Source organism: Rhinolophus sinicus, chromosome X, assembly GCF_036562045.2.
Source record: "Rhinolophus sinicus isolate RSC01 chromosome X, ASM3656204v1, whole genome shotgun sequence".
Lineage (NCBI taxonomy): Eukaryota > Metazoa > Chordata > Mammalia > Chiroptera > Rhinolophidae > Rhinolophus > Rhinolophus sinicus.
The window spans coordinates 54,055,849-54,072,333 of record NC_133768.1 but is presented as its reverse complement, the minus strand read 5'-3'; the positions used below and the strand labels follow the sequence as shown (position 1 = coordinate 54,072,333).

The following is a 16,485-nucleotide window of genomic DNA, read 5'->3' as shown; positions in this document are numbered from 1 at the left end:
ACAGCATGGTATTGGCAGAAAAACAGACACATAGACCAATGGAATAGAATTGAGAACCCAGAAATAAAACCACATAAATATGGACAGATAATTTTTGACAAAGAATGTACAAACATACAATGGAGAAAAGACAGCCTCTTCAATAAATGGTGCTGGGAGAATTGGATAGCCACGTGCAAAAGAATGAAACTGGACTGCTGTCTGTCACCATGTACCAAAATTAATATCAAAGACTTAAGTATAAGGCCTGACACAATAAACTGCATAGAAGAAAACATAGGTACTAAACTTATGGACCTTGGGTTCAAAGAGCATTTTATGAATTTGATTCCAAAGGCAATGGAAGTAAAAGCTAAAATAATTGAATGGGACTATATGAAACTTAAAAGCTTCTGCACAGCAAAAGAAACCATCTACAAAATAAAGAGGCAACAAACTGAATGGGAGAAGATTTTTGCAAACAGTGCCTCCAGTAAGGGGCTAATATCCAAAATATACAAGAAACTCATGCAACTCAACACCAATAAAACAAACAACCCAATTTAAAATTTTACAGAGGACCTGAATAGACATTTCTCCAACAAGGACATACAGATGACCAATAGACATAATAAAAATGCTCAACATCACTAATCATCAGAGAAATGCAAATAAAACCACAATGAGATATCACCTCACCCCAGTCAGAATGGCTATCATCAACAAGACAAATAGTAACAAGTGTTGGAGAGGCTGTGGAGAAAAAGGAACATTCATACACTGTTGGTGGGAATGCAGACTGGTGCAGCAATTATGGAAGGCAGTGTAATGGTTCCTCAAAAAATTACCAATTGTATTACCATATGACCCATCAATCCCTCTCCAGGGTGTCTACCCCAAAAATCTGAAAACATTTATACATAAAGAGACATGTGTGCTCCAATGTTCACTGCAGCTTTTTTATGGTGGCCAAGACATGGAAACTACCAAAATGTCCTTCAATAGATGAATGCATAAAGAAGTTGTGGTATATATACACAGTGCAATAGTATTCGGCGGTAAGAAAAGATGAAATAGGACCATTTGTGACAACATGGATGGATCTTGAGAGTACAATGTTAAGTGAAATAAATCAGACAGAAAAAGCAGAGAACCATTTGATTTCATTTATATGTGGTATATAAACCAAAAACAACAAAATACAAGTCAAACAAATGAGAAACAAAAACTGATAGACACAGACAACAGTTTAGTTGTTACCAGAGGTTAAGGGGGGAGGGAGGTGTGAGAAGAGGGTAAGGGGGATCAAATATATGGTGATGGAAGGAAAACTGACTCTGGGTAGTGAACACATAATGGGATTTACAGATGATATAATACAGAATTGTACACCTGAAATCTATGTAACTTTACTAACAATTGTCACCCCAATAAACTTAAAAAAAAAGACACTTGAGATCAAAAGCAAAATAAGAATGAAAGTACATGCTACCAAAATTACTGGGATGCAGTGAAAGCAATAATGAACAGGAAATTTATATAATTACAGGTCTATCTCAAGAAGGAAGAAAAATCCCAGATAAAAAACTTCACATTACACCTTAAAGAACTACAAAAAAAGAACTAATCAAACCAAAATTTAGCAAAAGGAAGGAAATAATAAAAATCAGAAGAAAACTAAATGAAACTGAGAACAACAGCAACAAAAAAAAAAACACACAATAGAAAAGCTTAATGAAACAGAGAGCGGGTTCTTTGAAAAGATTAATAAAATTTACAAACCTTTGGCTAGACTCACTAAGACAAAAATACAAAAGACATAAATAAACATAATCAGAAATGAAAGAGGGGAAGTTACCATGGATGCCACAGAAATACAAAGGGTCATCCAAGAATACTATGAACAACTATATGCCAACAAATTCAATAACCTAGAAGAAATGGACAAGTTCTTGGAGACATATAGCATTCCTAGGCTGAACCATGAAGAATTGGAAAATCTCAACAGACTGATCACCAGTAACAAAATTGAATCAGTCATCCAAATCCTTTCCAAAAGCGAAAGTCCAGGACCTGATGGCTTCTCTAGTGAATTGCACCAAACATTTAAAGAGGATCTAATAACTGTCCTACTCAAACTCTTCCAAAAAAAATTGAAGAGACAATGCTCCCTGACTCAGTTTACGAGGCCAACATTACCCTGATACCAAAACCTCCTAAGGATAACACAAAAAAAGTAAATTACAGACCAATATCTCTGATGAATACAGATGTAAAAATCCTAAAGAAAATTCTAGCTAACTGAGCACACAATGCATTAAAAAGTTTATACATCGACCAAATGGGGTACATCCCAGGGGTAAAACGATGGCTCAACACACACAAATCAATCAATGTGATACACTACATACACAACAACGAAAAAAGGACAAAAATCATATGATTATATCAACAGATGTGGAAAAAGCATTTGACAAGATAAAACATCCATTTATGATTAAAACATTTAATAAGTATAGAAAAAAATACCTTAAAATATTAAAGGCCATACAAGAGAAACACTCTGCTAATATCATAATTAATGGGGAAAAACGGAAGCCCTTCGCTCTATGTTCAGGAACATGACAGAGCTGTCCCCTATCATCACTGCATTTCAACATAGTATTGGAATTCCTAGCCAGAGCAAACAGGCAAGAGAAAGAAATTAAAGGCATCTGCACTGGGAATGACGAAGTTAAATTTTCACTTTTTGCAGATGACATGATGCTATATAGAGAGAACCCTAAAGACTTCACCAGAAAGCTAATAGAAACAGTAAATGATACAGTACAATTAGCTGGCTACAAAAACAATGTACAAAAATCCATTGCATTCCTATATACTAACAATTAATTCTCAGAAAAAGAAATAAATGACAGAGAAACTATTCTTTTTGCAATTGCAACAAAAAGCATGAAATACCTAGGAATAAACTTAACAATGTCAAAGACCTATACACTGAAAACTATAAGACATTTTAAAAAGAAATTGAAGAAAACACAAAGAAATGGAAAGACATTCTGTACTCGTGGTTTGGAAGAATCAACATAGTTAAAATGGCCATATTACCCAAAGCAGAATACAGATATAATGCAATCCCCATCAAAATCACAATGGCATTTTTAAAAGAAATAGAACAAAAAAATCATCAGATTTGTATGGAACCAAAAAAGACCAAAATAGGCAAAGCAATCCTAAGAAAAAAGAACAATACTAGAGGTATCACCATGCTTGATTTCAGCTTGTACTACAGGGCGACAATAATCAAAACAGTATGGTATTGGCAGAAAAGCAGACAAAGAGACGAACGGAATAGAATTGAAAACACAGAAATAAGTCCCCATAAATATGGACAGATAATTTTGACAAAGGATACAAAAACTTACAGTGGAGAAAAGAAAGCCTCTTCAATAAATGGTGCTGGGAGACTTGGAAAGCCATGTGAAAAAGAATGAAACTAGACTACTGTCACCATGTACAAAAATTAACTCAAAATGGACCAAAAACCTAAACATAAGACCAGAAACAATGAACTGCATAAAATAAAACATTGTTACTAAACTTATGGACCTTGGGTACAAATACATGATTATGAAATTGACCTAAAAGGCAAGGGAAGTAAAAGCTAAAATAAATGAATGGGACTATATCAAACTTAAGAGCTTCTGCACAGCAAAAGAAACCATTGACAAAATTAAAAGTGAACCGAGTGGGAAAAGAGTTTTGCAAATACCTCCTATAAGGGGCTAATATCCAAAATATGTAATGAACTCATACAACTCAACAACAACAAACAATCCAATTAAAAACTGGGCAGAGGACCTGAAGAGACATTTCTCCAAAGAGGATATACAAATGGCAAATGGACATATGAAAAAATGCTCAACATCACTAATCATCAGAGAAATGCAAATAGAAACCACAATGAGATATCACCTCACACCACTTAGAATGGTTGTCATCAACAAGACAAATAATACCAAATGTTAGAGAGGCTGTGGATAAAAGGGACCCTCATACACTGCTGGTGGGAATGGAAATTGGTGTAGCTGGTATGGAAGGCAGTGTGGAGGTTCCTCAAAAAATTAAGAATAGAATTACCATATGACCAAGCAATCCCTCTCCTGGTTATCTACCGAAAAAAATCTGAAAACATTTATCTGTAAAAATATATGTGCTCCAATGTTCATTGCAGCTTTATTTATAGTGGCCAAGACATGGAGACAACGAAAATGTCCTTCGATAGATGAAGGATAAAGAAGTTGTGGTATATATACACAATGGAATACTATTCAGCGGTAAGCAAAGACGAAATAGGACCATTTGTGACAACATGGATGGATCTTGAGATTATAATGCTAAGTGAAATACGTGAGACAGAAAAAGCAGAGAACCATATGATTTCACTGATATGTGCTATATAAACCAAAAAGAACTTGACAAACAAATGAGAAACCAAAACCCATAGACACAGACAATAGTTTAGTGGTTACCAGAGGGTAAGGGGGTGGGGGGTGGTAGATGAGGGTAAAGGGGATCAAATATATGTTGATGGAAGGACAACTGACTCTGGGTGGTGAACACACAATGGGATTTATAGATGATATAATACAGAATTCTACACCTGAAATCTATGTGACATTACTATTGCCACCCCCAATAAACTTTAATTTAAAAAAATATGGATCCATAATTTTTAAACCAGATACCCGTAGTTTCTCCTCATTCAAATAGTACTTAAGTTTTGTTAACAAATGCCAAATTGGTTTACTTGAATTAAAATGAAGAGTTAACATGGTTTATAGATTAGCCTAACCAGTTTTCTGATGCAGACTTAATTAGAAGAAAGACAGACATAGGAGCCAAGTGTAAAGAAAGAGAGATCTGTTTTGCAGAAAGGAAGATTGAAGCACAGAAACATTAAAATAGGTGCTCCTGGCCCTTTGGTCAGAAATGCTAAATGCTGGAAATTAATTATGGATTGTATAGCCAGTCCTTCACTAACTTGTTATCCTCTATTCGTCATATAGTCCTAATATTCACAGGACATACTGCAAGACCATCTTCCACAGGAAACTGTGATCACATTCCCATGATTATTAGTGACAAGGCACAGGCATCAGTTTAACACAAACTATGCCAAAGGAGAGTAGCAGATGTTTAGAAGGATTCCGAAGACTTGTTTCAACATGACAGTATGATTTTCCCCACAAGGATTTTTTTTAAATGCTTTGGGAAAAAAGGAAAGTTTTACTGAAAGTAAAAATGATAGATGTAAATAAAAATTTTGACAGCAATACGTTTTGTAGCTGTTTTTGTGAAATCTCATACATTTTAATGAAGCTAAATGCATATTTTTGGATTTTTTTTGGGGTAATGTGTTCTAAGCTATTACTATTTATAACAAGTTTCTGATATAGATTTCTTTTTCTACTGCTGAGTTTTAAATTGCAGAAAGTAGGGATATAATGCAAATACTAACAGACCTTTAAGTATAGAGCTAGCCTGGGTGACACTAAAACTACATTAGACTATATAAGCTATGGACTGAATGAATGTTTGTCTTTCTAAAATTCCCATGTTGAAATTATAATACTTAATGTGATGTTATTTGGAGATGAGGATTTGGGGAAGTCATTGGTCATGAGTGGGGAGACCTTATGATGTGATTAGCGCCTGTATAAGAGGCAAAAAAGCACTTGCTTCCTTTCTCCTTGTCATGTGAAAACACAGCAGAAGGTGGCCATCTACAAAGAAACAAGAGAGCTTTCACCGGGAAGAGAATCAGTAGGCACCTTGATCTTGGAGTTCCCAGCCTCTAGAACGGTGAGAAATAAATGTCTATTTTTTAAGCCATCTAGTTTATGGTAATTTGTTATAGTAGTCTGCCTGAGCTAAGACAATGTAACACATAGCAAAGAAAGTTTTGTGCGTCAGGCCACTGTAACTTTCGCTAAGTGATAGTGGATTTGTCAGAAATAAGTCAAATTTCATAGTTATGACATTTCTTTCTAAAGATGAATTGTTAATTTTTTTGATCATCCATATATTTGGAAGGACAGTTTATCTCTAAATAGTAAATATAATATGAAAGACTGCAATTTAAGTATTTTTATAAAACAATGAGTAATACTAATTTAAATACATGTTTTTTTATGCCAAACACCTGGGGGGGAGGGCTGTAAATGTAAATAGAAAAAATGTGGTTTTGTTTGAATAGTCCCATACCCCCCCAAGGGTAGTATATGAGGAACCCTCAATACATAGGTTTGCCTACTGCCTGCAGGATTCAAATAGATTGAACTTTGAAACAGTGATTCACCAAGAAGTACATTGAGAAGAAATTTCTTTTGCAATATGGATCAACAGAGGTGTGAAATTTCTGTCCTTAGAGTTCGGTATGATACAGCTAGTATCATACTGATAACTTCTTGAAAGGAAAGGTGGAACTTTCAATATATGAACACCCATTTGTCAATTATAAGATTTTTATTATAGTATTTCCTGTGAATTATTATTTTGAAACTAACAATGTTACCATTATACAATAGCACCTTTGCAAAAAACAAACAAATCTTGGCAACTATATTAAAAGCCTCTCACTACTCACTGAAATAATTCCCAAACATTTTTTTCTTCATATCCCTATCACCCTCTGATGAAAATCTACTTCTTCAGATTTTTAGAGAAATTTTACCAAAGGGAATAAGAAATAAATATATTGTTTTCAATTGACTGTAGTCAAAATGACTATATGAAAGTAGATTCAATTTTCTTCAGCATAAAATGGTTTCTGTGTACTTGGTAGGACTTAAGCGTGTGAGCAAATGTCAATTTTTAAAAAGCAGCGTCCAATTTTATATTTGTGAAGGTTCTGTCTTTCTTTTTTTAAAAAAGCTTGCATGTAAAATAGACAAATCAGCAATAAACAGAATTTTGTTATATTGCTTTAATAAACTAACAATATTTGGATTATTTAAGAAGATAATTACATTTTCCAGTTCCATCATGATGACCAATAACCAAATCCTAGTCATGAGTTGCATCCCCAAGTACCTCTTTGCTTTAAATTCTTTACAAACCTATCAATATAGCTGATTCAGTCTAAGTTAACAGTAATTAAGAAAACTAAATGAATGTACTTTTGAAGAGCCATAAACATACCTCTATTGAGAGTATTTTGTCGTCAATTTAAAGCAAGTATGACAATTCCATTAATTTAAACCACGTTCTTTTTCTTAATAAAGTTTCCTAGTTTTGTGTGGGGTCACATATACTTAGTAGCCACCCAGTTTCAAAATCATAGGAAACTTATTCCATCTTTTAAATAATGTTCATGGGTGATGTGATATTTTTTCTCACAAAAACAATTCTGATTCCTGGTTTACGCACTGATCAAATACAGAGGGTGTCAACAAAATGTATACACATTTTAAGAAAGGAAAAAAAAACTATTAAAATTGTATTAATATATACCGATAACAAAAGATGAATACAAGTCATCTTAAAAATACAAGTATCTTTACAATACAAGTTTGACTTCTGCAATTACAAGAGGTGCTCAAAGTGGTTACCATCAGCATCCAGACACTTCTGATTACGGCGAACTACATCTTGAGCAACGTTGACCAAAGTGTCTACTCGTATACATTTTTTTTGGCACCCCCCCCGCCCCATATTCAAACAACAGAGCTCTGATTAGCTAGGATAGACAAATCCACTGAGGGCCACAGTCTCTGTAGGAAGCACACTTACAAGTAGCCCTAGAAATATATAAAGAGAGCTTAATAAAAATTATCAATTTTTATTTTCCCTTCCTACGAAGTTTATGTTATAAATTTTCTTCATTGTTTTTGAAATTCCCAACACTGGAAGCTAATCTGAAATTGAACAAAAAATGTCCAGAATCTCACATTTCTTCTACCTTTACTTCTCTCACCCCCATGTGCATCTATTGCAAGCATATCAGTATTGCACGGCCCAGTTCAAATCCATCAGCTCTAATGCCTTTTGTGATCCCTCCACCCTGTCTTCTTCAAGCTAGGTATGATCTCTCCCTCTTCTAAATTCCCATATATGTGGTGATTCTCTATGTAATCCATCACAGTATGTCTTGTTAATACAACTTACATGGGTACTTGTTGTTTGTCTCACATTCAGTTTGTGAGTCCTAGAAGTCAGGACTATGTCTTATTTATCTATTTTCTATACTACCCAATATGACATATATATATCAAGGGTATAATATTTGTGGAATAAATAAAGTAACAAAGAAACAAATCAATGGGTTGCTCTGATTAGCTGTACTCTTTTGATTATATACACCCCTCTATTATTGCCTCACCAAACGAAAAAATATATTAAAAATCCTAGTTCACATCATACTTGAAGAGAGGACAGAGAGGCCATGGGCCAAACTAATAAAAGACATAAGGTGGGCTTATAAAATATTATTTATATTTCATTAGTCAATGGTCATGAAGTTTTGAAAAATGTAGTATGCTCATCATAATGATAATGATGTAAATTATCATACATATTTGCTTAATGGCTCACAGTTTTTACCTGTATTTTACTCATATTATCTCTGGACAGCCAATGAAAAATGTAGAATAGATTATTACTATGACCTTTATTTTGCAGTTGAGGAAACAGGTTCAGACAGGTTAATGTCATATCCAAGGTCATTCTGCTCTTAAGTGGCAGAATCAGAACTGGAACTCAGGTCTTTCTGACTATTAGGTTCTGTACGGTATATACTATCCACAACTGCCTTTCAAACACCAGAAGATGTACAGTTTCCTTTCTTTCACCCCAGCAATGGGAATGGTTGTTGCACATTTTTCTTTATCATTACTCTGGGCACACCTCCTCACGCACTGTGCTCATGATTGCAAGACAGAAAGCCAGAAGTAAAAGTGAGATCTGTGGTCATGGAATAAAAACAAATAGCAACAACAAAGCAAAATAAAATAAACACCTCGGCAGGCCTAGTCATAAATCAATTTCATCAGTTCTGTATGCCAAGCAACTGAGTCAAGGAGCTGTGTTTATTCTGAAGATCCAATGGTATTGCTAATATTTTATCAAAAATTACATGTAACTAACACCTTTGTCCTTTTTAAATCACGATTCTTACCTTTATAACAGAGGCCCCAGCTCTGGAGAGTGGACTGTGAATCTGGGCTGCAGCAGCCATGTTGGCAATAGTATTTAGATGGTTCATCTGATTCATTGCCATGGCAACTGATGCAGGAGGTAAGCTGACTGGAAGTAGGGGATGAGGCATCATCATAAATGGCAGATCCAGTCCTAAAAGAGACAGTGCATGTTAAATTATTACATTTGTTAGATTCCTTGGACAAGGGGAAATCACATTAAAATTGATGCTATGGAAAAGTAAAAAAAAAAGTAAATTCATTCTTGTTGGATTTTTTTAAATTAAGTTTCATTACAGTCTAGTATATCTTTGGGCAATTAATATTACCTGTAAGATTTAATATTGCTTATGATTTTAAAAATGTTCCTATATCCAGACTTTTATTTATCAATAGTCCTTGTTCTTGCTCTCACTCCCAAAGTATTTATAAGATACAATCTTTTCACCCAATAAAACAAACAATCATCTTTAAGCTATGTAAATATTTTTAACAGAAAGAAGTAATTAGCTTTTTAATCATCTTAATATGTTGATGTGTTGATAGTCTGTAGCTTAACACTGTGTGTAGGAGACATAATAGTGGTGCTGGCAAGGCAGGATGTAGATTCTCTAGACTCAGAATTATTGAAGAAAGTGAGCCTTGGAATATGTTCTACCTTTTAGTTATAAATCTCTGAAATGAATGCCAATAGCTCCAATTTGAAGCCATGGTCAATAAGGAAAAACTCCCCTATCAAATATCAACCTGTTTTCCAGTTTAATACCAAACTCCAATATTTTTAGTGTCTAGAATTCTGTTTGTTTTCTTATGCAAGGTGAAATAATTTTCACATATTTTAAATTTCTCAAAGAACATCTCTCAAGTATTATCCACATTTACCCTTGTGGGAGCCACAAATATGTCATCATGAAAAAGCTAACAAATTAAAATAGTTGTCTACTTACCACTTAAAAGGTTGGGATTTGTGAGGAAACATCTCTGAGCAGAGGCAAGGGAATGTTAGCCTAGCAATATAAATGTTAACATGCCTATGATAAGTAAACCATAGGATTTTACAATGTATTTTAAACTATTGCCTCAATAGTAATCTTGCGTTCTTTTGGACAGAAGCCCAGAAACCACTAATCTTTAACAGATGTTCTAAAACATCCTTGCCTATAATTTTCTTAAATTGTTACAGATTATAGAAATTCTATGATGGGCAATGTTTATGTTGGTTCTACACGCAATTATCAACAATTAATAACATCTCTTTTTCCTCTTTGCCATTCCCTCATTTTTTCTTGCTTCCCACATCAGAAGAGCAAGTGAACAACAATGGATCTATAGAAAGTATATTCAGAGACACCCTAAATCTCATTCCTCGATCAACAGTAACAGTAATACAAACTATGAAAACACATATTTTTAAGACAAAAAGGAGGCTAGAAGAAAGAAATACTGCTAATTGATTTGAAGTGCATCTCTTACATTCAACAATGATGGGAGAACTGAAAATATTAATAAAAATAATTCGAAGTCAGCGCAATGCATAAAAACACACACCCTTAGATATGACAGGTCTCATACAACACTAAAGTGACCCTCCCAATTAAATAAACTACTAAATAAAAGTGATTACCAATATTTCTGATAGAGACAGCCAAAAAATGCATTGTTATCAGAATTACACAAAGATTTTGAAAAGCTAGAAACTTAACTTCTGTGTGGAACCCAAACAGGGGAACATACTCTGTGCTCCCTATGGCTCCAAATCCTCGGAGAACATTAATAAAGTATTTTAAAATTTTCCCCTGTCATTTCACTTATGGCTCACTATCTCTAAATCCATTTTAGAAGCAATCTACCAATCCAAACTTTTCAGTTATGAAACATTTTCCCTATGATTAGGAAAGAAGCCTCAACACAGTGTAAACACTGAATTAAAAATAGCCTTCTGCACTCCCACCCCCATTTAAACTAGACGTTTATTTTCACTTAGCCTTCCAAAATTACTGAAATGCATACTGTGTTTTCCCAAAAATAAGACCCGTTGGTAGTCAGACAATCAGCTCTAATGCGTCTTTTGGAGCAAACATTAATATAAGATCCGGTCTTACTTTACTGTAATATAAGACCCAGTATAACATAACATAACATAACATAACATAACATAACATAACATAACATAACATAACATAACATAACATAACATAACAAACATAACATAACATAACATAACATAACATAACATACTGGGTCTTATATTATTGTTTGCTCCAAAAGATGCCTTAGAGCTGATTGTCCATTTAGGTCTTATTTTCGGGGAATCATGGTACACATTTTTATACTTTACTCATCACACAGCTTTGATATAATGATGGCATATTCCATAACGTGTATTAAATTAATCAGTGCTTATCTTTCCCTTAAAACCTTCACTTTATGCTCAAGACAATAGCAACCATCAGTGACATAAATAGCCTTCTATATAAGGCTCTTTTTTTTTTTACCACAAATCCAAGATAACTATTGACTTCAATTCTTCTTTGTGTACTCAGTGTTTTAGTAAAAAATTGATCAAACTGCAGATGAAAAGTAGCCATCAGTTCCTCCCTTTTACCACTCAAATGCTTAACTAAGCCTTTGTTCAATTTACATTTCCATTAACAGTGTGATAATCTTTCCTCATTCTCCAAAGATTTTCAGCATCATCCAGACACCATCTGGCTGTATCAAGTCATATGCCTACTTAAAGTCCAATTGACATGCAAACTAAATGCAAACTACAAACAGAATTTAACAACCCATTGACTTTTTTTTTTTTCTTCTTTAAATTAAAGTTTATTGGGTGACAATTGTTAGTAAAGTTACATAGATTTCAGGTGCACAATTCTGTATTACATCATCTATATCTCACTTTATGTGTTCACCACTGAGAGTCAGTTCTCCTTCCATCACCATATATTAGACCCCGTTTACCCTCTTCTAGAGACCCCCCTCTTAACCCTCTGGTAACCACTAAACTACTGTCTATGTCTATGAGTTTTTGTTCTTTCAGTGTGTTTTTTTAACTTTTATTTATTTTTTTAAGTGTGTTCTTCCAGGACCCATCAGCTCCAAATCTAGTAGCTGTTTCAATCTAGTTGTGGAGGGCCCAGCTCACAGTGGCCCATACGGGGATCAAACCAGGAACTTTGTTGTTAAGAGCACCACGATCTAACCAACTGAGCTAACTGGCCGCCCCCCCGACAATTTTAATATATAATTAATCAAACATTTCAACTGTCCATGAAGGACTTAAAAGTCACACTTTCTGATCAAGACCTGAAATAACTAACAGATAATTGACTATAATACCCTATAAGCTAATATTTACATTATAGGACAGTTTAACAGTGACCCCACATGAGTTACACATACAAATCATATGCAAATACTGAATTATGTAAGTCAACCTTCTCCCAAAGATGAAAACATTAAACTGAGAGCCACCAATAGTACACAACACTCTAATAATCTGGCTCATTTAGTCAGATGCTAGCAATGTACAAACTTTTTTTTATTAGTTTCAGATGTACAAAACAACATAATGATTAGACATTTACACCCCTCACAAAGTGATAACCCCACCAAGTCTACTACCCATCTGACGCAGTACATAGCTACTACAATACCATTGACTTTATTCCCTGTGCTATACTTTACACATCCTGTGACTGTCTATCTATCTATCTAGCTAGCTAGCTAATTATAGTTGACGTTCAATATTATTTTATATTAGTTTCAGGTGTACAGTGCAGTGGTTAGGCATTTATATAATCTATGAAGTGATCCCCCAGATAAGTCCAGTATCCATCTGAAACCTTATAGTCTTTACAACATTATTGACTATATTCCCCATATTCAATTTTACATCCCTGTGACTATTTTGTGACTACCAATTTGTACTTTCTAATCCCTTTACCTTTCTTACCCAACACCCCTCCCATCTAACAACTGTCTGTTTATTCTCTGTATCTATGAATCTATTTCTGTTTTGTTTTCATCTGTTCTTTAGATTCCAAATATAAGTAAGATCATATGATATTTGTCTTTCTCAGTCTGACATACGTCACTTAGCATAATATCCTCTAGGCCCATCCATGTTGTTGCAAATGGTAAGATTTCATTCATTTTTGTGGCAGAGTAACACTCCATTGTATACATGTACTACTACTTCTTTATCCAATCATCTATTAATGAGCATTTCGGCTGTTTCCATATCTTGGCTATTGTGAATAGCACTGCAGTAAACATAGGGGTGCACATATTTTTTTGAATTAGTGTTTTGGATTTCTTTGAATGAATACCCAGGTGTGGCATTGCTGATCATGAGGTAGTTCTATTTTTAATTTTAGTAGGAATCTCCTTACTGCTTTCCACAGTGTCTGTACCAATTTGCAATCCCACCAACAGTGCACAAGGGTTCACTTTTCTCCATATTCTTACCAACACTTGTTGTTTGTTGATTTGTTGATGATAGTCATTCTGACAGGTATGAGGTGGTATCTCCTTGTGGTTTTAATTTGTATTTCTCTGATGATTAGTGACGTTGAGCATGTTTTCATATGTCTGTTGGCCATCTGTATGTCTTCTTTGGAGAGATGTTTATTCAAGTCTTCTGCCCATTTTTTAATTGAATTGTGTTTTTGGTGTTGAGTTGTAAGAGATTTTAATAAATTTTGGATATTAAACCATTACCAGATATATCATTGGCAAACATCTTCTCCCATTCATTAGGATGTCTTTTTGTTTAGTTGATGGTTTTCTTTGCTGTGAAAAAACTTTTTAGTTTGATGTAGTTGCATTTGTTTATTTTTTCTTTTGTTTCCCTTGCCTGAGGAGTTATGTCAGCAAAAAATATTACTGAAGTAATGTCTGAGAGTGTACTTCCTAAATTTTCTTCTAAGAGTTGTATGATTCCGGGTCTTACATTTAAGTCTTTAATCCATTTTGAGTTTATTCTTGTATGTGGCGTAAGAAGGTGCATGTATCTGCCCAGCATTTTTTGCATGTATCTGTGCAGTTTTCCCATCACCATTTACTAAATAGACTGTCTTTACTATAATGTAAATTCTTGCTTCCTTTGTCACAGATTAAATGACCATATAGGCATGGATTTATTTCTGGGGAAATGTACAGACTTTTAATCAGTATGGTAATGAAGGTATATTCTTTTTAAAAATCACCAAAATGGGTCATCTCTTTCCTGTTAACCTCAAGGACATCGTGCAAACTGCTATAAGCATTATTTCTAACACATCTTTGTATTCTGCACAACTACTAAAGTTTTTACGTAACTTCTAGCCATAAAGGCTTAAACTTCAGTAATATTCTAATCCTCCCTCTAAAATCTCATATTCATTCAATTTCCAAGTGATGCTGACCTGTGTATTACCTTGCCATCTCTACAGTCAGGCACCAATCCTTTCATACCTGGTTGGTACCCTGTCTTCCTGGTTGGTTTTCATTTGCCTTTCCACTTCAATTTTAAGACTTTAGTAGCTTCTTACTATCTCTAGAATAAAACACAAGTTCTTTGGTTCCATGTGAAATTACTTTTCTGGTTTTGATATCTCATTATATTCCTCTATGTGTACTGTACTTCTGCCTCATAGGACTATTTGCAGCTCTCTACAGTCTGAATTCACTTTAGCCTTCACTCTTGCTCATGACTCTCTCTGGAATCTACTTCTCTAACCCTATTTTGGGGGTTATGGTAAAGGTCCTCCGCCTTTTCTTAAAATAAATAACTTTATTTTTAGAGCAGTTTTAGGTTTGAAAAAAATAAGCAGAAATTTAATTTCCATATACTTCCTCTCCACCAGCAGTTTCCCATCTTATTAACATCTTGTATTAGTGTGGTCCATTTGCTACAATTGATAACTCAATATGGATACATTATTATTAAACACAGTCCATCGTTTGCATTATAGTTCATTCTTAGTGTTGCACATTCTGTCTTTTCATAAATGCATAATATCATGTATTTATCACTACAGTATCACACAGAATAATTCCACAGACCTAAAAATCCCATGTGCTCCACCTATTCATCTCTCCTCTTTTGCATTTGGCTTTACTGTCTCTATTGATTTGCCTTTTCCTGAATGTCATATAGATGGAATCACACACTATTTAGTTTTTTTTCAGACTAGCCTTGTTCACTTAGCAATCTTCACTTAAGGTTCATCCAAGTCTTTTCAGTGCTTCATAGCTCATTTGATTTTATTTCTAACTACTGTTCCATGGTATGGATGTACCACAGTTTGTTTACACATTCACCTCTTGAAGGACATATTTGTTGCTTCCAACTTTTAGCAATTATGAATAAAGTAGGTATAAACATTGGTATATAAATTTTTGTGTTGACATAAGTTTTTAATTCATTTGGATAAATAAGAAAGAATATATATGTATATATTATATGTATATATTAGACATATAATATATACATATGTATATATTATATATATTTTGTGTGTGTGTGTGTGTGTGAGAAATGGCCAAAATGTTTTTCAATGTGGCTGTGCCTTTTTTTTAAGTTTCCATAATGGTTATTTATTCATACTTTTCCCTTTAAAATTTTTTTATTAAATTTATTTGGGTGACATTGGTTAGTAAAATTATATAGGTTTCAAGTGTATATTTCTATAATACATCATGTATAGATTGCATTTTGCATTCAACACTATTTGGCATTCCCACAAGCAAGAAATGAGGGTTCCTGTTGTTCCATATCCTTACCAGCAATTGGTGTTGATGGAGTTTTGAATTTTAGCCATTCCAATAGGTGTGTAGGAGTATCTTGTTTTATTCTGAAATTAACTAATGACATATGATGTTGAACATGTTTTCATATGCTTATTTACTATCTGCATATCTTATTTGATGAGGTGTCTGTTCATCGTCTTGCTCATTTTTAATTGGGTTGTTTATTTCTTATTGTTAATTTTAAGAGTTCTTTGTAAATTTTATATCAGTCCTTTATCAGGTATGTGTTTCACAAAGATTTTTCTCCCATTCTGTAGCTTGTCTTTTCATTTTCTTAACAGGGTGTTTCACAGAACAGTTTAAAAATTTTAATTTTTAATGTATAAGTCCAATTTATCATTTTTTTGAAGGATCATGCATTTGATATTGTATCTAAAAACTCACTGTCAAACCCAAGATCACCTAGATTTGTCTCTGATGTCATTTTCTCATAGTTTTAGAATTTTGAAATTTACATTTAGGTCCATGGTCCAGACTAAGTTAATTTTCATTAAGAGTATAAGGTCTGTGT

General features: G+C 33.9%; 1 protein-coding gene across 5 annotated transcripts in view; it reads right to left on the bottom strand.

The window, feature by feature from the left end:
* The window catches only part of DACH2 (dachshund family transcription factor 2), a 675,689-nt gene that overhangs the window by 140,341 nt on the left and 518,863 nt on the right, over positions 1-16,485 (bottom strand). For all 5 annotated transcript variants that reach the window (XM_074323712.1, XM_074323713.1, XM_074323714.1 and 2 more), the window contains one exon: positions 9,158-9,330. In XM_074323712.1, the coding sequence (XP_074179813.1) occupies positions 9,158-9,330 (173 nt within the window). The remainder of the gene's footprint in view (positions 1-9,157; positions 9,331-16,485) is intronic.